The sequence below is a fragment of the Dipodomys merriami genome, unplaced genomic scaffold (genome assembly GCF_024711535.1).
Source record: "Dipodomys merriami isolate MVZ:Mamm:240054 unplaced genomic scaffold, mDipMer1.0.p SCAF_6, whole genome shotgun sequence".
In the NCBI taxonomy this organism is placed as follows: Eukaryota; Metazoa; Chordata; class Mammalia; order Rodentia; family Heteromyidae; genus Dipodomys; species Dipodomys merriami.
This window is the reverse complement of record NW_027206179.1, coordinates 67,000,533-67,023,583: the sequence shown is the minus strand read 5'-3', so window position 1 is coordinate 67,023,583 and position 23,051 is coordinate 67,000,533. Positions and strand designations below refer to the sequence as shown.

Sequence of the window (23,051 nt, the reverse complement as noted above, 5' to 3'; positions counted from 1 at the left end):
CCAAAGTACCCTTCTATTATTGTTAAAACGGTAAAACACATTATCAGGATTATACTTCTAAGAACAAGAAAATCGTTTCAAAAAATTACTCTAAAACTTGAGGGGAGGGGTAGGCTTGGGAGGGATGGAGAACAATGATGAAAGGGGTGATAGCCATCAAGCTGTTTGTTGAATGGTAACCCCTTTGTACAACTACTTAAAGATAATAAAACGTAATTTTTAAAAAGAAAGAAAAATGTCTATGAAGAGGTGGTCTACACATGATTGTGTTAGACACTGCTCCTACATCCTGTCATCACAATGCTTTCTCTTACACCTCCTGATACCACCCTCCCTTCTTTCTTCCTCATACTGATTCCTTGTTCATGACAAGCCTTGTTTCTCTGCCCTTCTTGTTTGTTTTTGTTTTTGTGTCCAGTCGTGGGCCTGAACTCTGGGCCTGGGCACTATCCCTCAGCTCTTCAGCTCAAGACTAGCGCTCTACCACTTGAGCCACATCGCCACTTCCGGCTTTTTTTTTCTGCTTATGTGGTGCTGAGGAATGGAACCCAGGGCCTCATGCATGCAAGGCAAGCGCTCTACCACTGAGCCACCTTCCCAGCCCTCTCTGCCCCTCTTTACTACCCATATAGAGTCCACTCTGGGCTCTGCTGAGCACAGGTGGTGGTGGCTAGTGACCCGCACTGCCCCAGGGTCAGCATTATAGCTGATGTTCCTGTGTGGACCATAAAGAATCCTGGGAATTCTTTCCCTCTGGGACAACCATCTTGAGATTCCTACTACAGGCCTTTTGGTCCTTATCAGGAAGGTAGGTCCAAGAGGTTTTTTTGGGCAGAATTTTTTGTCCTTTCTCCGAATCCATAAGGAGAGGTTTGGACATACCCTGTATCATTCTCTGCCAGTAAAGGGCAGTTCAAACTGCGACCCTTCCTTTCTGCCAGAGTTCTTTCAGATAGATGTGAGAGACTCTGGAAATTAACAGAGGAGGAGCAACATGCCTCACTCTCCTTTCCTGTGGAACAAGTATGCTTTCCAGAAGGTGAACACATTTTTTAAAAATGCTGTATACAAGCAGAAGCATCATAAGCCTGATGTTTTAACTTGTGACTACTTTGCTAAACATTTCCCCAGAACAGTTTCAGTTTTCCTTACAGCCAAGAGCATCAGTATACCTACTGTAGCATAAGTGTTTGATTGTCAAAAAAAATTCTAAACTATAAAAGTTCACAAAAGCAAACTGGTGGTTCATGCCTGTGTAATCAGGAGACTGAGATCTGAGAATCATAATTCAAAACCAGCCCAGGCAGCAAAGTCCATGAGACTATTATCTCCAATTAACCACCAAAAATTTGGAAGTGGAGCTATGGTTCAAGTGATAAGAGTATTATCCTTGGGCAAAAAGTTTAGGGACAGCACTCAGGCCCTGAGTTCAAGCCCCAGGATCAGCTCACTAAAATTAAAAACAAAACTACTATATTAAGTATGTGCAGTGATTAAAAATTTTAATTGCATGAAAAATAGTATGATTTAATATGTATACCAAATATATATATATATATATATATATGTTCTGTACATTGTGGGAAATGAAGCATACCTTTGCTGTTTTAATGATGTGTTTAAGAATAGCAATGCCAGCCCAAATCTATTATGCAACAATGGTTGGGGCGCATATGACATGAACTTATGGATTTGAATCTAAGTATGGCACAGGCACCATGCTGAAAAGCTCAGAAGTTAAATGGTATCAACAGAGAGGTGATTATAATCCTGCATCAAGAGTAAATATTTATTTATTTCAGTGGCTTTCTGTCTTTATAAGAGTATTAATTCTGTTTTTAAGACAAAGAATGTGCATTTCATTTATCTCAAAGTTTTCAGTAAGTTTCTAACTCCATTTTCCTATGCATTTATCTATAGTATCCTAGGGAAACTATCTTCGTTCACAATAATATTATTAATAAAATGTTTATTATATAGGTTGTTCATAAATCAGGAAATGAGGAAAAGAAAGAAAGGCTGTTAATAGCCCAGTGTTAAACTATAAGTGACTTGCACTGGTTTGTTAGTGATTTAAGCACAGTGACTAGAGTAGCTATTATAGGAATAAGGAGGCGCTTGCAGGAGATGATGTGGCAGGAATTCTACCCTCTTTTCCCACTGTCCTAAATTAGCTTTTATTGTTCAAGCATAAGTTCGTTCCTGTTCATACTCATTAATCTGATTTTGCTTTTCCTATATGCCTTAAATGACTTACTACAATACAAATATGAAATGTAAATGTAGACCTCTTACAGATGTTCTACAAGCACATGGTTTTAGACATTGGTAGACTATAGTACTAACTTGCTCATGATTGTTTTGAGCTTTGCCATATTTCAGTTTTGATTCACAGTGGATGCACTGTCATTGATTATATGATAAATGAGTAATTCATGTAAGGACTTTAAATATTCTTTAAAGTCCAGTAACTAAAGAAGTAACTTATCCTGAAATGAAGCTTCTTTGAAATATATAATTCATTACTTTGTTTCCTGGTCATGTCTATACCCTGTGAACATTTTGCTTTCTTCTTTTAGAATTGAATTTATAGATGTTGGACAAGCCTAACTGAGAACAAGAGACAGAATGTTTGCTAGTTCTTGCTATAGGAATATTGAAGCTCTAGAGTAGAATTGAATATATCTGTACTAAGAATTCATCCATCCATCTTTGTGTTTAGTCCCCTGTACAAGTAATAAAAATATTTCCTTAAGCCGGGCGCTGGTGGCTCACGCCTGTAATCCTAGCTACTCAGGAGGCTGAGATCTGAGGATCGCGGTTCAAAGCCAGCCCGGGCAGGAGAGACCGTGAGACTCCTATCTCCAATAAACCACCAGAAAACCGGAAGTGGCGCTGTAGCTCAAGTGGTAGAGCGCTCGCCTTGAGCTGAAGAGCTGAGGGACAGCGCCCAGGCCCAGAGTTCAAGCCCCACGGCCGACAAAAAAAAAAAAAAAAAAAAAAAATATTTCCTTAAGTAATTGAGCTGATAAAACTTACTGATTAAGAGCTAACTATCCTGTGAATTTTGCAGAACAATTTTCTCTCAAGTCTAAGTTTTCAAGAGTATTATCACCTAATTGTCATAGATCTGTCATGTTTCCAAATAAGAAAGCATTTTTTCAACTAAGAAAACAGTGAAATAATTAGTGATTAGTTAAGATGTTCCATGTAGATGTTAAAAATCCCATGGTTAAAATTAACAATATTAACATGCAGATGAAAGTGTTTGACCATCTTTTTTTCCCCTGACTTGTAACACATTGATTCACAGAGATGATAAGAAGGATGGGCTGAAGTTCTATACTGATCCTTCCTATTTCTTTGACCTTTGGAAAGAAAAAATGCTACAGGACACAGAAGACAAAAGGAAAGAGAAACGACGTCAAAAGGTAAGTAATTCCATCTGTGAGAAATGTGGTTATCAGTTGCATGTTTAGAAATAAAGCATTGAGGTGTTTATTTCCAAGTTGTTTCCTGCTGAAGCTTTTTATTAGAGGTTACACTTTCACAGGAAGATCCTCACTATTCAGTCTAACATAGTAATACTATTTTTTAATCAATACTATCTGTTTGTTCTCCAATATTTGCTTGGCCTTGGCTTTAACAAAAATGGTGGCTAAATTTCAGTTTTGTCTGTGACTGCATTTTGTAACTGCTCTCCTGCTTCTTCAAATTTTCATACTCTGATCAACATTCCATATCAGGGTGAGCTTTTATCTTTCTTAGTTATTGTGTTGCCACCTTGCTGTAACTGAGACCTTGATGAGCGTTTCATAGTAGGTTGAGAAGAACGTATAATATGCATTACAAGTGTAGTACTACGCAATTATTCTCTCTGTATGGATGGGGTAGGCAAGAGAATCGACAGTCAGAATACTAGGAAAGCTCTCTTCACAGTCTTGGAGGTACATTGGCTCTGCTCAGGCTAAGAGACCTCTACTCTGAAAACTGTCCCTTTGGTGCCCCAAATTCAGAATTTAGGCTACACCATGGAGGAGAATCATTCTGTAAGGATGTCTGCTAGTGTTTTTTTTTAATATGTGTGCTATGTTTGAAACAATCATCCAGTTTGCTTGACAGATATTACAGTGTACTGATTAACTCGAAGAAGTACTTAGCATTTTGTAGGCTGATGTTAGTTAAGGGTTTGAAGCACTTCAAGTGCTATTGGTCTTGTAGGAGTGAGGGTTTAGGATGGAGAAGAATCTGTGGTTTGAAAGCAGGATTTAAGAAAGGGAATGTAGAAACTGGGGTATAGCTTAGTGGTTGAGCACTAGATTAGCATGGGCAAGGCCTTGGATTTTCTCCCCAAAACCACATAAAGGAGGCAAGTAAAGGAGGGAAGAATCCATGTTAGAGGTGGGTTCTGGGAAGGGATTCAAAAGATGTAGTTATGAATACTTTGTTTTGTACTGATTGCTTGGGAAATCTTAGAACCTTTAAGTTCTGTAATGTATCCAAGCAAAGAGAAATGAAATAAATATTTAAAGGCATGCTTGTCTTTTTATGAACCCTAGGCCTGTGCATGCTAGGAAAGTACTCTGCTTTTGAGTTATATATTAGCCTAGGTATGTTTGTCTTTTGTTTTGTAGTAACAGAATGAAACACAGGGCTTTTGAGAGTACCTTCCTTTAAAACTTTCTGACCTTTTTTGGGGGGGGAAGGGGGATCTGGTCATGGGGCCTGAACTCTGGGCCTGGGCGCTGTCCCTCAGCTCTTCAGCTCAAGGCTAGCACTCTACCACTTGAGCTACAGCACCACTTCCAGCTTTTATCTGCTTATGTGGTGCTGAGGAATGGAACCCAGGGCCTCATGCATGCAAGGCAAGTGCTCTACCACTGAGCCACCTTCCCAGCCCAAAACTTTCTGACCTTTTAAAGGGCCTTAATTTCCATTGTCAGTGATATTTTAGCATATTGTTTAATTTTCTTGAACACTGTCCTTTTGGAGGAAAAATCTTTATATATGATTAGTGTATCTTTAAAACATCTGTCATTTCCTCACTTTTTTCTCACTTGTTTTTAATTATTCCATATTCCTCCAACACATTCTGATAAGTACTTCCTACTCATTCATTTATAAGAATTGCTTATTGAATGCCTTCTAAATGCTGGATAAGCAATGACAAAACATCAGGAGATTACAGTACAATAAGGAGTGCCTTTGGTAATCGTGTGACCCTTTGGATCTTAGAAAAACAGATAGAGAAAGTTGGCCCTGTCAAATCAAATCTTCATAGCAGAATATATAATGAGGACTTCAATTTCCAGGATGTCAGACACCCACGTCATGTTCAGTTTGCAGTTGACAGACCTGAAGGAAAAAATCAGAGAATTTGTCAGGCACTGTGGCTCAGGCTTATAATCCTAGCTACTCAGGAAGCTGAGATCTAAGATTGTGGTTCGAAGCCAGCCCAAACAGGAAAGTCTATGAGACTCTTATCTCCAATTAACCCCCAGAAAACTGTAAGTGGAGCTGTGGGTCACCTCCCAGGCCCTGAGTTCAAGCACCACAACCGACAAAAAAATAAAATAAAATTAGAGAATCTGGGGATAAGAAATACCCTGGTTTTGAACTTTGACTATGAAGCTTTTCAGTATGTAGTTACACTGTTGTTATTATGAAGGAAAAGTACAGATTGCTGTGGGTGAAATGATCTGGTGGGTGGCAGTGTACCCCAGTGGAGGGTCAAGGAAGCATGAGGAGGTGTCACACAGCAGGTCCAAGGGTTGACAGCCAAGAAGAGTGAGGTCTGCACAAGGTAAGCTGTGTTTTAGTCAAGAGCCTTACAGTTGAAATGCAGAGGAGCAGGCTAGGGTAGGAAGCAATGTGGCACGTTTTAGGGATTTGATATAGGCCAGTGTAGCCGGAGTGTAGATTCACTATTGTTAATATTTTGTGATGATTAGCTCATATGTGTATGTGTATTTGTTTGCCTTGATATACATGTCACACATACTTAAGCCCTGAGTTTGTCAGTGTGCATCTCTTAAAAAGCAATAGTAGGGGCTGGGAAGGTGGCTCAGTGGTAGAGCGCTTGCCTTGCGTGCCTGAGGCCCTGGGTTCGATTCCTCAGCACCACATAAGCAAAAAGAAAAAAGCCGGAAATGGCGCTGTGGCTCAAGTGGTAGAGCGCTAGCCTTGAGCTGAAGAGCTGAGGAACAGTGCCCAGGCCCAGAGTTCAGGCCCCACGAACGGACCCAAAAAAAGCAATAGTAATACATTGGTTTTAATTAAGATGCATATTGCAATCACATTGAAAGTCTCTCTCCTGTGTTTGGGTTTTATAAAAGCAATATATGCTAGTTATAATATAGTCAGGTACCTCTGCAGGAAATAAAGGCATGCCTCTCCCTGGAAGAACCTAGTCACTCTATTTGGGACATTTTTTTTCAAACTTTTAAACATGTGTACATACATATATACACATTTAACCAATATTTTAATACATAAAATTGTGCTACACCTAATTTATATACACAGAGACATTATTAAAAATGTATGATAGTTCTAAGAATTGGATAGTCCTCTAAAATATAAATACTTCATAAATTATTTACCCATTACTGTTTTAGAGCTATAGGTTGGTTCTAAGTTGCTGCTTTTACAGTACTGCAGTGGCTATTCCTATACTTGTGCAGACATTCTATAGGGTTAATTTCTATAAGCCAAATGGCTATGAATAGCATGTTTTGAAATATGCTATCATATTCCAGCTAACCGTTAAAAGACTGAAGAATTAATTCATACTCCTAACAGGTCTTCCCCAGCCCCAAATATGCTTATTTTGTTTGATAAATGCTCCATCTCATCTACATGAAAATTTACATCCTTCTTAGCTGTTTCTGTATCTTCCATGATTCCATGTTCTTTGTAGGTCCAATTCTAAAACCTCCAAATACCCCAGAAAACAATCTAGTCCTTTTTTATTTCATCCGTAAGCCATCTGGGTCTCCTCACCTCAGCCTCCTTAGAAGCTTTATAACTGGTGTCTGTCTTCTTTTCATCCTTTCTCCAGAGCCTAGAAGGTCTTTTCTAATGCCCCTTCTTATCACTCACTACCTACTTATTGCTCAATGGTTTCTCATTGTTCATGGAATAAAGAACAACAGTTTTAGCATGGCCTTAAAGGGCTGGCTATCTCTCAGATCTTAGACCATTTGCCCCCACTTTCCCACTGGCCTTCTTTCATTCCCCCTAAATCAATGCTACCCTTCTTGTCCGAGCCATGGCACATTCTATCCCTTCTTTATGCAGTGACCCATATTCTCCACAGAATTAATACCTACCCAGGGCACAAATCTGGTCTCTTCAGTTACTGTAGGATGTCTTCTGGACTAGATAGTGTTATATTTTAAATATGTAAATACCTATATACAAACATATCAACATACAATGTTTATGTGCAATATTTTTATGTATGAAACTATAAAAATAGCTTAAAATAAAATCCATATTGCCACACTTTTTACCACATACTTGTTTGTGTCATCTTATGTACATCCCCTGCTATACCATAAGCCTCTTGAGAGCAGAAAACCCTGCCCTGTAGAAGCTCATGTTTGAGCATGGTGACAGTTTAATGATTTAGCCAACATCGATTGAATATGTGCTGTTTATAAAATAGCATATTAAGGTTTATAAGAGCAGAGAGTAGGAGGCCAAGCACATCGTTTTCATCCTTAAAGATCTGAAATTCTTAGAAGGAGAGCAGGAAGACCATAGAGTTGCACATAGAAATCTGTGCTCACCTCTGAAGAAACACTTGGGTAGAGTCTCAGAACATATTACATTTTGACTGGCTAACAGGGCTGGAGCAAGAATAGCCCTATGTATGGGCAGGTAAGTTTCCTCATTTTATTTTGTGTTAAGCTAGTTTGAGGATAGTTTAAATATTCTGTCATAATCCTAGAAAGGAAATAGAACATTTTAAATTGTTTTCTTGGACAGATGATTATATGCTAACAAATCAGGAACAATTGAGTAGTTGTATGACACGATTTCTATGAATGACAGAGCCTGGTGTTTTGTATATGTAATATAGACCTAAAAGATTCAAGCTCTAAGCCTGAACTAGCCAAATGATAGTTCTCTACCAAAAATGATGGCAAGCAACTCTCAAAGTGGCAGCACAGTAGCTTTTTGTTTGTTTAAAGACCAAAGTCTCTTTACTTCTTATAGGGTAAGGAGTTACCATGTTAGAATTTTCTTAACTGTGGATTAATTGTGTGTGCATCAGGCTAATTTATTGCTCATTGTAACTGCATTTAACCAGCTGTTTTCCTCTCCCTTCTGTCTTGGCATGCTTGCTTTCTTTTCCTGGACCTCAGGAGCAAAAGCGTATAGATGGCACCACCCGAGAGGTGAAAAAGGTTAGAAAAGCCAGGAACAGGCGTCAGGAGTGGAACATGATGGCGTATGACAAAGAGCTTAGACCCGACAACAGGTTGTCTCAGAGTGTGCACCACGGAGCATCTTCCGAGGGATCCCTGTCCCCAGATACTAGGTGTGTGTGTGTGTGTGTGTGTGTGTGTGTGTGTGTGAGTGTGTGTGTGTGTGTGTGTGTGTGTGTGTGTGTGTGTCTCCATGTCCGTCCATCCGTCCATCCGTCCGTCTGTCCGTTCTATTCCCCTCCTGCATGCGTGGGCCACTGTGTACTGCCTGCATTTATCTTAAATTGGTATGCCACCAGTAGTTTTGGGATGTATGCATTCCACAATATGTTTCAAAACTTTCTTTAAAAATCACTTATAGCTATATACTTACTCTGAAATAATACTTTAAGTCTGTTATTTTCAGTTGGGTTGTTTTATGACTTTTAAAGCTCTGATTTAAATGTGCTATTAAGTTAATCTGGAAGTGGTTTTAACTTTGGTTCTGAATTTGGACTAATGCAAATAACTTCAACTTTAATAATCATTTAATCCCTTATTTTTAGCTTGGAGGTTTGAATTTCTTTTGCTACTTGTTATCTAAAAATGATTGGTGGTGATGATTGCTATGACTTAGGAAGACTGCACTGTTCTTTTTGATAATCCTTTGGAAAAAGTGATTAACAAAACAGAAATTGATGTCTCATGCAGACAACTAACCTGATTCTAATTTCAGAAGAATTCTAGCAGAGTCTACTTCAGAATTTTGTTAGCCTTTAAGTCAGGGGCTGGTGGCTTTCTAAAACCTAGATATTTGAGATGCTGAGACCAGGAGGATCACAATTCCAGGCTAGACTTGGCATACTCAGATCATTATTTTCCCCTCCCATAGCTGAACAAGGTGGCATGTGCCTGTCATTCTCTCTGTGTGAGAGGCTGAGATCAGGTGAATAATGATTCCAGGACGGACCAGACAGAAAAGTCTCGGAGACTTTGGGCATGATGGTAATGGTTATCTGACATCCTAGCTATGGTGGAAACTAAAAATAACTATAAAACGGATAGTGATGTAGTTGTACACTTGGACACAAAGACCCTGTCTGAGAAAATAACCAGTGCAAGAAAATCCTGGCGGCATGGCTAAGAAGTAGAATGCTTCCCTAACAGACATGAGGCCTTGATTTCAAACCATAGTCTTCATTCCCCCCACCAACAAAAAACAAAAATAAAGAAAGGTTAGCCCTTTGAAGTAAACAATGTAGTTACTAGGTCACATTGTCATAAAAGGGATTCATTGGATGACAAAAACTGACTAGTCAATTTTAACTTTTGGTTTAATTTCCTGCTTCTGAATTCATAAAGTTGAAGTCCTCTATTTGCATAAGATTCAAAGTCTTCAGCATTTAAAATTTTACATAGAAAATTCTTATATGATTAAGAATCTTTCATATTTTTGAAAGATTCAACAATCGCTGGACCTTGTATTTTATCTCTGCATTTTTTGGTCTTTTTTTTTTCTCCTCCTCTGTAATGTCAGCATTTAGTGTTTCTGGCTTGTACCGAGATGCAAGGTAGGTGCTTGCTAGGAGACACATCTGGTCTCTCAGTATTTCCATCTTAGTGGGCTTGTCAGCCATCTTCAGAATTTCAGACAAGTTCTATATAATGTTTCTATGAAGTTGTTTCCTGATGCATATGGAGAACTGTTGGAGCCTTGCCTGAGCTCTAGCCTCCCATTGGAATTGTATTGTCAGTTTCTTTCTTTGCAGGAATTGGGAACAGTGATCCACCTCTTCTGAGTCTCTGGGTGGGGAGGGGTATGTGAACTGGATCGTTCTCACTGATGTCAATTTGCTTATAAGTTTTCACAAATAGGTGATGAGTCCTTTGGCTTAAAGATCCACTTGACAACTTTTGATCCCTCACTTGACTCATTGGTGCTTATCCTAGCATCTGAAATTAGATTGTTCCATGTTGAAACAGTAAAATTAACAATCATTTGAATTAGGTAATATTTTGTTTCCATATTTATGTTGTCTCTCTCTCTCTCTATATATATATATATATAAACAATTCTCTTATCTTCCAAAGAGTAAATCAAATTGTATGTTTTATTTCTTCAGCACTTCCATTTGTCTGCTACTATTGTCCATGGCCTCTTTAACCATTTGCATGCATTATTTACTGACGGAGAAACAGATTATAGTTCATCACTGTACTTGGATTATAACCCTAAACTTAATTTAGAAACTTTAATTTTTATTTTATGCAACTTCTTCCTTTATACAAATAGAGCATAACTTACAATATCTGGAAATTACAGAAAGGAATTAAAATTAAATATCCATAATCTTAACCGGCCAGAGAAACCATTATTTACATTTTAATGTATCTCTTTTTTGTACATGTTTTTGTTTTACAAAATTGGAATCATGCCATGTATTTTTCTAATATTTCATGTTCAAAGTATTATTTAGAAACATGGTTCTTTTAATGGTTGTATCCTCTCATCTGTGTGTATTGAAGATACTGAGGGAAAATTAATACCAAGCTTCATGGCATGTATATAAAATACTCATATCAGTATATATTTTAAATCCACATAAACTAATGTTATATTTTTGCCCTCTCTCTACAGAATGCTAGGCATGGCTTGTTTCTAAACCTGAAGGCCATCTCTCAGCTAACCAGTTCTCTTTCAGGAAACCCAAGAAGTGTCACACCTCCATTGTTTCACAAGCCTTTGTTTTATCTCATCCAAATCTGGATCCTAATAACATCACTCTGACTTTATTGTCCTGTTGACTCCCAAATCCTGGGAGTTTTATGACATTCTCCCACTGAGTCTCCACTGCTGGACCAACTTGGTGACCTGTTTCAATGTCATCTCCACACACTGGTTCTCTTTGCTGCCACAGATGGCCACTGATTATCATGGAGCTTCGAGACCACTCCACTAGCCTTCATGTGGCAATGGTGGCTCATGGTTGACTTCCAGAAGCCCAGCAGGTGCCCTGCTCCTGCCTGTGGGCAGCCCCTGTGTTCTCTAGTTCCCTCTGCTTTTCCTACTCCATCCTCCTGGTTGTCCCCCTTTACCTAAGTCCTGCCCTAGAGAAATTATCTGCTCTTACTTATCCTTCAAACACTTGGTTCCTCTACCTTTACCTCCACATCTATCTGGTGAGCCCCTTTGTCTTGGCTTTTGGAACCTATGTGAAGGGGCAGTTTTACATAGGTAGCTCTCACTTAGACCACAATACCTGTCCTGTGTTGCCAGGCACTTCGTCCACAGCACTCCACATGGTGCCTGTTTCCTTCAGAGAGGCCCACACAGTCACTGGCATAGTTAACTCAGGTAGAAGCAAGCACATGTCCTCAGCAATCCCAGATAGCTAGGCTATCTGTATTTTATGTTTTTGAACTGTACCAAATCTAAATACAGGTCAGACTCTTCTCCATTAAAATATTTTTAGAATCACTCACTAGCAACTGGCAGAGTTAAGACAATCCTCACAAACACACCATAATCTAGAATTCATACTCCAATTAGAGAAGGAAAAAGAGGACGAACAGGCTGTTCTGATTTAACTTTTCTGTGCAGTGCTCCACTGTGGGAAATTGATGTCTGAAATCCCAGTGGTGGAAGTTCAGTGTGTATCTTCTTTGCTCCCTCCATACTCCCAATATGTGTTTGCCTGTTTCCTTCAGAGAGAGAAACACAAGCTGAATCCTAACAGGAGCCAGCAAGTACATGTGAGAAAAGTCAGAACAAGAAAAGAAGAGTGGGAGAGAAGGAAAATGGGCATTGAATTTATGAGTGACCCAAAGAAACTGGAGCAGGCAGGGGGCGTGAAAGAGGACAGGATGTCCAGAGGGTTTGTCCTTTTGCTTTCTTTGGATTCCCGGCCCCAAGCTACTCGTACTGCTTGAGCATTGTGAGAGGTTGTGTGGTTCCCCTACTGACATGTGTCCTGTAACCTGGGTGGGAGCGCGTGCCTCTTACTAACACCTGGCTGCACAGTGCCCCATGTTCTTGGTCTCCTGGGCTGAGCTAGCCACCAGCACCCATCATCTTCCTGAACTCTGCTCACTAACATGAGGTTTCCAGTCCTTTCAGAGTTTCATACTTGTCTGTGTGTTCCAAATTCCAAGAAGCTTTCCATAGCTCATGACACTGCTTCTTTCTCTCTGGGTTAAATACATTCCTTCTGTTTAAGAAAAACACAGTTTACCCTTACATTCTGGATTTCTCTTGCCGTTCTTACTGTTAATATTTATCCTGTTCCCCTGCCATTTTGTAGTTTCTAATTAGATGCTGTCAATTTCATTGCCATTGAAATCCTGTCTTGTCTGAGGGTCTGTTTCTAAATGAAATGGGATTTGCCTCGTAGCCTTGTCTCTTAGAAAAGAAGTACGTGAAGTGCTGTGAAAATGAGGCTCTGCTGGCTCCTGCTTGCATCTGTCTTGACTTATTCACTTCAAAGCTGTGATTCTAAATCCACGTAACACTGGGGCTTGCTACTAAAATAGTAATTATGTTGCTGCTGAGAAGCTCTCATGGGGCTAGATCTAGCTGATCATAAAGGATATAAATGTGTGATTCTTGTGCACTGGCGATGTGACAGCTTATAGAGATGCTTCTGCCTGTAAGGGCCACTTTTGAAAACCTAATGTAAATTCCGCCCATTGCCTTGTCTCCAACATCAGGTCCCACACCTCAGATGTCACAGATTACTCTTATCCAGCGACACCGAACCACTCTCTGCACCCGCAGCCCGTGACCCCTTCATATGCAGCCGGCGAGGCCCCACCCCATGGGGCTCCAAACCAGGCCTCTGAACATGAGTACCGGCCCCCGTCAGCCTCAGCCAGGCACATGGCTCTCAACAGACCTCAGCAGCCACCACCTCCACCTCCTCCCCAGGCTTCAGAGGGGTCCCAGGCCTCTGCACCAATGGCTCCAGCAGATTATGGGTAAATTATTGATATTCCTGGTCACGGCTTGTTCTTATGTTTGAATCTTAATCTAGGTGGTAGAATTTTATCATTGATATTTTAGAAGCCAGAACCCAAGAATGGTTTGGATCAGCTTGGACTGGTGGCACACACACCTGTAATTCTAACACATGAGAAGGGGAGAAGGAGGATGGCAAATTAGAGTCCAGCCTGGGATAACCACATAGTGAGACCCTGCCTGAAGATAACAAAAGAATGGTTGTCCCAGTACTGGTGGCTCTTGCCTGTAATCCTAAGTACTCAGCAGACTGAGATCTAGAAGACTTCAGAAAAATTAAGAGACTCCCATATTCAAAACAATAAGCAAAAATCTAGGTTGGAGGCATGGCTCAAGTCGTAGGGTACCCCAGCCATGAGCAAGCAAGTAGAACAATAATGAGGCCCTGAATTCAAAGCTCCTTACTGGCAACTAATGGTTGGACATAGATACTTACTAATGTTACAGTACCGAGGGTTGATCCAGGCTTCACTTAAGCCATGCCCTCAGCCCTTTTGTTTTGCATTTTGTTTTTGAGAGAGGGCCTCCTAATTTTGCCTGGGCTGGCCTTAAACTCACAGTCATTCTGCTTCATTTCCCAAATAGATGTGTGGTTGGTACCACCACACCCAGCTTGACTCTTTCTTATTACAGCTATATGTCAGGTTTGAAGTGTTCATGGGTATGCTCTTTCCACACATACTCCCATGGGTTTGGATGGATCTTTAAGCCACGATGTTCATAAAGGGACAAAATGCTGATTTGTGAGCCTGTCCGAGCCCTCCAGTTTGTCTGTGTATCCCGGGTGGACCAAAGAAAATGCTTGTCAAGGAAGTCTAGAGTGATCTTCACACTTTCTTCTTTCTTGACCTCTGGGCATTTAGATTGTTCTGTCTTTAGGCTGTCATGTTTTCTGTTGAGGGCAGAACTATCCCATCTCCTATAATAGGTCTTCCTGTTCACAAGAGCTCCTGTCAGTATTTGAGCATCCACCTTTATTTTGATGAGTGCCTTTAGCTCTTTTTTGTTGTTGTTTTTTACTTTGCCCTAATCTTTAAACGATCATTCAGAGTGATCCACCAGAAAAACTGAATATATGTTTCAGACAGCGTTTACTTTCTACTCCAGAAATCTGGTGTCACTTTCTTAAAGGTATGTCCACAGCCCTGAGAAGTGACACCACACAGTCCTGCTATGTCTTATCTTTGTTGGGTTTTTGCTAAGCTATGATCCTGGGGTGAAGCACAGTCCAAGGCTGCTGGGTCAGGCACAGAGAGACTCTGTGCTCAGTTGGCCTGGAAACCTTTGTCTAAACAGTTTCTCAGCTGTGCAACTTTGCAAAGCATTTTAGCACTCTATGAGGTGTATCCTGGCCCTGGGAAGTACCATGGGGCCAGGCTAGAGAATGAAGAATTCCCCTAGTCTGCAGGGCCTCAGAGTCATGAGACAAGACTGTGAGCCACATGCCTCTGAGAAGCCCAGGATGAAGGAGTATTGCTGTGTTCTGACCTCAGCAGCCAGCTACATTACCCTAGTAGTCCACAGATTCCAAGCCGTCCACTTTTTAAACACTTCAAAGGGTCTTGCATTGCATCTGGATGATGAATAATGTAGAACTGAGGAACAAACTGAACTCAAGAGTTGTAGAACTGTGAAAACAACTGACCTGTATGTATCCAGCTGGCAGTGTTGTATATCGGGGAGCTTCTCTGTTAAGCATAGTAGAACTTGGGGGACATGACCCTCTGTGGTTATTTGGGTGACTTTTGTCTTTCATCTGTTCATTAGGATGCTCCCAGCACAGATAATCGAATACTACACCCCTTCAGGACCACCACCTCCTCCCCCTCCACCCATGATTCCCTCAGCACAAACCGCCTTCGTCAGCCCTCTTCAGATGCCCACACAGCCCCCCTTCCCCACATCAGCTGGCTCCACATACTCAGCTCCCCCTCACCCATCTTCTGCTGGGCTCCTGGCCACAGCGCCACCGCCTCCAGGCCCACCACCTCCACCGCCAGGCCCTCCTGGCCCAGGCTCTTCTCTTTCATCCTCTCCAATGCATGGGCCTCCTGTGGCTGAGGGAAAGCGTCCGGAACCTGCACAGCCGCCCATCAGTGATGCTCGAAGTGACCTCCTTGCTGCCATTCGAATGGGTAAGTGGACACCAAAGACCATCACCTTTTCTTTAGGAAAAGGTTTATTTTCTTTCTTTCTTTCTTTCTTTCTTTCTTTCTTTCTTTCTTTCTTTCTTTCTTTCTTTCTTTCTTTCTTTCTTTCTTTCTTTCCTTCCTTCCTTCCTTCCTTCCTTCCTTCCTTCTTTTTTTTGGTTGTGGGGCTTGAACTCTGGGCCTGAGCACTGTCCCTCAGCTCTTCAGCTCAAGGCGAGCACTCTACCACTTGAGCCACAGCACCACTTCCAGGAAAAGGTTTCTTTACATCTCCAACTAGCTACAGTATCGGAGCCTTCAGATGGTGCCTATCTATATTACATTGCTTTTAGGACACAGATAAAAGAGCTGAATTTGATTGTTTTTTTTGGTTTGGTTTTTTTTTTTTTGGTGGGGAGAGTATTAAAGGAGTTTTTTTCCAGGTATCAGAAAAACATATTATGATAAAGAATTAAGAATTCAGGGCTGGAGGAGTGGATCGAGCAGTGAATCACGTGCTTAGTAGAAAAAAACAAAGTAGAAGAAACCCTAGAGGGAGGGAGGAAGAGAGGAGGGAGGGAGGGGAGAAAAGAGAAGAGAAGAGAATAAAAATTGAGAATTCAGGAAAGCTTTACTTGACTGGAACCAGAAACTAGATAACAGGTATGACCAGTTAATGAATCCTACTTCAAGAGCACAAGTGTAAATGAAAGAAAGACATTTGAGTTCTTATCAGTGGTTTTGTTTTTCAGAAATAAATCCAGGGTCTATCTGGGACTTGTTTATTTAGTATAATATGCTAAGCCAGTGATTTTCAGCTTCTCTTGTTCGGCAGCACGGTGGTTCATCTATTATGTGAAAGGCCTATCCCAATCCTCAGTCCTTGGAACAGAGAAATAAAGTATGTTTGGTAGGATGGTGGTGGAGAGCCTGCCCAGAACCCCACAATGAAAGTGTATCCCACACTATTAACTCTTACTAGCCATAGCCTGGGTCATCAAGGGTCCCTTACAGGTGCAGAAATCTTCTCGGAGCTTCTCAGGTGGTCAGGAACAGCGCAGCCTCTTGATCAGTTTAGTTGTTTCATCTGGAAGTGACTTCAGAAGGTGCCTGGCTACAGCCCCCAACACCCATCCTCAGTGAGGCATGTCCCTCATAGGGTGCCTGTGGCATTACTGCTTAACCTCTGCCTTCTGCCTGAGCACCTTGAGTAAGCCTCGGGGTGGGTGGTGGTACACACCCTTCTCCCAAGACCCCAGAGGCTCTGTGGGTCTTGAACATCATCGTTGTCTTAGAAGAAAAAGAACATTGTATGCCACATACTCTCCAATAGTTCGAGAAAACTGTCTCCACGTGCATGTCTGAGAAGGACTAGAGAATCTGGATATGTATGGTGTTCAAAATACATCTATACAGTAGTGTATGAGAATGCTTTCCTCTTAGTCCTATAGCTATTCTATAAATCTGAAATCATATCAAAAGAAAAAGTTAAAAACAAATGATAAAATGTGATATTGGTTACTAAGCAGTTGAGTAGATGGTTGTATTTTACAGTGATTCTTGTCAGATTTCTCAGCAATAGCTGACAACTATTAGTTCAGGGACTGCTTCCAAGCCTGTGGGCTATGGCACTGCCCTGTTGCATATTGTATGCCATGTTCTTCTGTAAGTCACATGTCGCTTAGGCTTTTAGAGCAACCATGTAGCCCATGGTGGCTAAGAACTTCAGAGGTGTGCTTATGCATTGTGCTTATAACTGACTTTCCTAAAATGTACTTTACACATTCTTTCTAAAATGTTGTATCCTTTGGCTCAACAGAAAAGCCTAAGAATAAACAGTAGACCTGTTGTTTATTGTCTTATTTGGAGCCTGCCAAGGGATTTGATTCTCAAGCACATGTTGTGTCTCTAGGAATTCAGCTGAAGAAGGTACAGGAGCAGCGAGAGCAGGAGGCTAAGCGGGAGCCAGTTGGGAATGATGTAGCCACAATCCTATCCCGACGGATTGCTGTGGAGTACAGCGATTCTGACGACGACTCTGAATTCGACGAGAATGACTGGTCCGACTGAGCCATGTGGAGCAAGTGACAAGTGGACAGCCAGGATACTGTGTGTGGAAGTGTCCTGGGGGTTCACATGGTCTCTGCACCTAAATAGTGGTATTATAATCCTGTAGCTTAGCACCTTTTGTATTAACAGTGTGATATTGCTTCTGCACATCCACAACTTCTGGGTTTTTTAGTATTTACTGTGTAATATGTAAGTGCCACTAAATATAGCACATCATGCTGCACATGAGGAAATACGCTGTACCTATTGTATTGTCCTGAAAACAGCATCCTGCTTCCCTCTTGGCCATGAGAGTACTTTATTTACTCTTACTGATCTTACTGATCACTGATCCTATGGGCTTGCTATGTGTTCGTGAAGCTGCCAGGTGTCAGGTCTTTGCAAGATTAATGACCATGTGTCATAGTGATGTCTTTTGACCAGTAAGTGATGATTGTTTTACCATTTATTTTTCTTTTTTACAAAGGAATTGAGAAGAAGTTGATTCTACAGGGAAAGGTCTAACAAATCAGGGGAATCAAATGTTTCTACATGCAGTGTCTTGGCTTGGGAGCCTCTGCATGGATTTGTGCTCTGTTGAATAGTTTCTTTGCCTTTGCACACGCTTGTCAAATATAAATTTAGAAAGGGCCCTTTATAGGCAAGGTTTCCTGTGGGCATTCACTTGGTCAATGCCTGATGGAAATTTTTGGTAGGAGGTTGCAGCAGCTCAGTAGCAATGCAAATGAGAACAAGATCCTTTCCCCTTTAGAGGCCATTGGGATGACACAATGTTGGCCAATCCTGATGGCTTGGGCACTGGCCAGCCAGGACAGACATGAACCATCCCGGGGCTGCAGTGTCCAGCTGAGCTGCCATGTGTGCACCCCACCAGCTCCCAGTGCGAAGGACCTGCCTGCTTCATTTCCTGGGACCTAGATCCTAGGCGAGGCTGCCAGAGTTCTTGGCTCTTCAGTGCACAACAGAAAGAGCAGAGAGAAAGAACATTGTCAGTCTCTCTGCTTGCTCTGAACCTTAAAAGCTCAGGGTTGCGTGAAGGATTCTGATAGCCAGTCACTTTTCATGGTGCTATGGCCAGATTAGGAGCCAGCCCTGTGAGCAGGGCCTTCTCCGGGTTCTAGAAGCACACAGATTTCTTCTGTCATATTGTTGTTGGCACATTTCTATTTTAAAAAGTACCTCACAAGATATGGCAGAGCACCCTGCTTTCTCCTCTTCCCACCCTGCTCCTCATCCTACATGATGATCCCAGCAGACCTGGCTAAGACAGCAGGGCCTGAGACAGACTGCCTTGTGATTCTGGATGAAGGACAGCTGCCTGTTGAGATAAATCATTGCCCTAGGCATGGGTTATAGATAGGACATCACAGATACCCTGAGACTTCCTGAGGCATTCCTGCCTACTTGCAGCATTCAGATTCGAGGCACAGTTCCTGAAGCAGAGTTGGGTGGCTTGATGGAGAATGTCAGCAGGATGGTGAATTCTAGGGACAGAGCGGCGATCCGTGATGCACCCTGTGTCTCTGAGTGGCCAGCTGTCATCCTGGGGTTGCCTATCTTGGATCTTAATTTTAACACCTAAATTATTGACACTGAAAAAAACCCTGCTGTGGCCATTTGTCTGAGTCCTCTTGTCTGTGCCCACTGCCTGAACCCTCAACTTGGAACCTGCCCAGGCTTAGCTAGCACTATTCTTCTATAATTTTTTTTGACAATTAGTAGTTATGTAGGACCTTTTAATTTTTTTCCCCTGTAATTTCTCTTTTCTAATGTAGAGACCTATTGTGTTGACTTTATTTTCAGGACTTTGACCATTTTTAGTCCCATTTTGTCTTCATTATAATTGCTGTTGTTATTTTTGTGTGCAGCATGCCCTGCACAATTCTAGAGCTCACATTTGGCAAAGCATCTTTGCTTTGTCTGGCCCTTCTTTTCTTAAGATGGAAGGAACACATTAAAGCTACTAGCCATGTCAGGATTTCTTCTATTTATACCTTATAATAAAATTAGTGGCATTTTACTCATAAATATTCATGAACCTAGTAATCATTAGTTGTCTTTCCATAGTTTTCATCAAGTTATTTTAAATTTGGTTTTATGTCTAGGGAGAAGGCTTTGCCCCTGTTGTGTTCTAAAACCTTTAAAAGAATGGAAAATTACTACAATTCAAGTTAGATTATTTTTAGAGTATCTTTTTCAGCACATTTGGTTTCATCTGATATTTCAATCCAGATTTTTTTGACGTTGCACAAAAAAGAACAAAGTGAAGTTTGAAGTTTTAGTTTTCATTTTCAAAAACTGTGTATCAAAATAAATGAAAATCATCTTAAGAGCAAGCATATTTGATTTCGGTTGATTTTACATAGTTATAAATTAAAAGGTTGTTTTAAATTACCCTCAGTTGATTTGCTCTGAATGTATTTTAGCTGGATGCTTCCCGGCATGGACTCAGGCGGGTGGAGGGTGGAAGCATCTGAGCCCACACGCGCTGCCTAGCATGGTGCGGCTGAGCAGAGGGCGGGTGGCATCATCTTTAGCCCCAAACCATGAGAATCAGGTACACTCCAGTTTTTATTTACTAAGAATGCTATTAGAAAATACATGTTTTCGTTTCCATAAATTTTTTATGAGCATCAAGTGACTAGGTTGTGAGAGTCTGGTAATATTTGCAACTGAGATACATGATGCATTTTTAATCTGTTGAAGACTAGTTGGGAATGTATCAGCCAAAGTAGCAAGTAATTTTTGTTTCATGAAGCAGAGTATCTGTCATCTTGCAGTATTATCAATGCAGTTGTAAATTGAATTTGAAGTGGTATTAAAAAAAACTGTCAAACGATTTTTATCTGTTTGTATATCTTACTATAGATTATGTACAAGTAACATCTAAATAAAATTACACTTTTAGCCCTACAAGGTTCTGATTGTTTATGAGCATTGTGTATTTGACTCTTTTGGAGAAGTTTGGAGTTAATGTGGGGTTTTTATTTTCTGTATTGGATAGCAGGAGATTCTGTCCTGATTTCTTCTTAAATTTCTGACATTTCTGTGCTACCCCGAGTTGAGATGACTTCTGTGTTGTTGGCAGAGCAGCTCTGGGAGCAGAACCCACATCCTGAGAGGATAAAAGCATGAACACAAGAGGGTCCTAGGCATAGTCTCCATAGAGAAACAACCCATGTGTGTGTGTCTGTGTGTGTGTGTGTGTGTGCGCGCATGCGCGTGCATGTGCGTGCACACGTGCACGTGTCTACCAGTCCTCAGGCTTGAATACAGGGCCCTAGTGCTATCTCTGAGTTTCTGTGCTCAAGGCTAGCTAGCACTCTACCACTTGAACCATAGCTCCACTATTGACTTTTTGGAAGTTCATTGGGAATAAGAGTCTCACAGACTTTTCCTGCTCAGGTTGGCTTTGAACCATGATCCTCAGATCTCAGCCTCCTGAGTAACTAGGATTACAGGCATAAGTCACTGACACCTAGTTTAAAACAGTCTTTTAATTGAGCATTTTTACCATGAGTTGGTGGCTCATACCTGTAATTCTAGCAGACTGAGCTCTAGAGGATCTCAATTCAAAGCCAGCCTTGAGCAGACAGGATCATATGACTCCATCCCCAAAATAACCAGCAAAAAGCCAGGCTTAAGTGATAGAGTACCAAGCAAGAAAGTGAGCAAACTGAGCAAGTACATGGCTTTGAGTTCAGTACCACAGCAAGCAAGAAAGAGAGAGATTGGTAGGGGCGGGGATGGGGGAAAGAAAGGAAAAAAAAAAACTCTAGGCTACACGTAAAAAAACTGAGGTGAAGCAAAGTTGCTCGCTGGGGGACTGTGATAGATATAAGTTTGTGAGTAGGAAGTGTCTGGCTTGAGTAGATGGGAGTGGCATTAGGAAAAGGGGGCTTGAGTATGTGCTTCCTGAACAGCAGATTTTGAGTGCTGACACGGACTTTGTGTGGCTTCACCCAGCGTTTATCAGACAGGGCAGCTGGTTCTTGCCTTCTACCAGGCTGTGCTCTGTGTATACAGACCATGCTCATTTTTGTACCTCAGCACACTGTCCAGTGTACTGGAGTGTGAGTGACTGCTTCTTAAAAGATTAGTTGAATGCATGTGTTTCCTTATTTTTAATTTCATTTTATTGTAAAGATGCTGTTCAGAGGGGTTACAGTTACATGAGTAAGGTAATAAGCACGTTTCTTCTAGAGAATTGTTACCTCCTCTGTTCTCCCACTCTCCTTCCCTCCCTCCCTTCCTCTACCCCATCCCCCCGAAGTTGTAAAGTTCATTTCCAATATAGTGTCTTATAGGTATTGTAGCAATAGGTCATCCTGTGTCCTTGTTTCAGCCTTTTGTTATTCCCTTTCCCTCCCCAAATTAGATAAATGTATATACAAGATGTAGGGTACCAAAATCAAGTACAGTGACAACAGAGGATATACCATAGGGGGAAGAACATACAAAGGAAATCAAAAACATCACATAGTACATTAAAAATAGCAACAACAAAGAAAGACCTCTTGTGTCCATATCTTGGGGTTCATTTTGCTTAGCACCATCTTATATGGTAATATGTACATAGCTTTTGAACTTTTCTGTTCATCTGATAAAATTATCCTAGATGTATACTAATCATTGCAAATGAGGGAAACCATGGGACCTATGTTCCTTTGGGCCTGGCTTACTTCACTTAATATGATTTTTTCCAAGTCTTTCCATTTCCTAACAAATGGGGTGGTGTCATTTTGATGGAGGCATAGAATTCCATTCTCTCTGTGTGTGTGTGTGTGTGTGTGTGTGTGTGTGTGTGTGTGTGACATTTTCTTGATCCTTTCATCTACTGAGGGGCATCTGGGTTGGCTCCATATCTTAGCTATGGTAAATAACGCTGCAATAAACATAGTTGTGCTGGTAGCTTTAGTAAGGCCTTGTTTGTGATCATTTGGGTAAATGCCAAGAAGTGGGATTGCTGGGTCATAGGGAAGCTCTATGTGGAGTCTTTTGAGGAACCTCCATACTGCTTTCCAAAGTGGTTAAACGAGTTTACACTCCCACCACATCTCCTCCACCCACCTGTTGTTAAATTTCTTGATTATAGTCATTCTAACTGGGGTGAGGTGGAATCTCAATGTTGTTTTGATTTGTATTTCTCTTATGGCTAGAGAAGTTGAGCATTTCTTCATTTGTCTATTGGCCATTCTTATTTCTTCTTCAGAGAAGTTTCTCTTTAAGTCTTTAGCCCACTATTAAATCAGGTGGTTGTTTCTTTGAGGATTTTTTTTGAAGGATTTAATTTTTTGACTTTATATATTTTAGATAGGAGGCCCTTGTCTGTTGTATAGCTAGTGAAGATCTTCTTCCAGGCCATGGGCTTTCTATTGATCTTATTAGCTATGTCTTTTGCCATGGAGAAGCTCTGCACTTTCA

At 41.1% G+C, this 23,051-nt stretch overlaps 1 protein-coding gene across 2 annotated transcripts in view; it reads left to right on the top strand.

Moving 5' to 3' along the window:
* Positions 1–20,532, top strand: part of Wasf3 (WASP family member 3) — a 120,508-nt gene extending 99,976 nt beyond the window's left edge. Inside the window, exons 6-10 of one of the 2 annotated variants that reach the window (XM_070003079.1) lie at positions 3,314–3,431; positions 8,373–8,548; positions 13,122–13,388; positions 15,196–15,563; positions 17,470–20,532. In XM_070003079.1, the coding sequence (XP_069859180.1) occupies positions 3,314–3,431; positions 8,373–8,548; positions 13,122–13,388; positions 15,196–15,563; positions 17,470–17,627 (1,087 nt within the window). In that variant the 3' untranslated portion in view covers positions 17,628–20,532. Of the gene's footprint in view, positions 1–3,313; positions 3,432–8,372; positions 8,549–12,122; positions 12,290–13,121; positions 13,389–15,195; positions 15,564–17,469 lie in introns of both variants that reach the window. The other variant, XM_070003080.1, reaches the window with a different exon arrangement.
* The last annotated feature ends 2,519 nt before the right edge of the window (positions 20,533–23,051 follow it).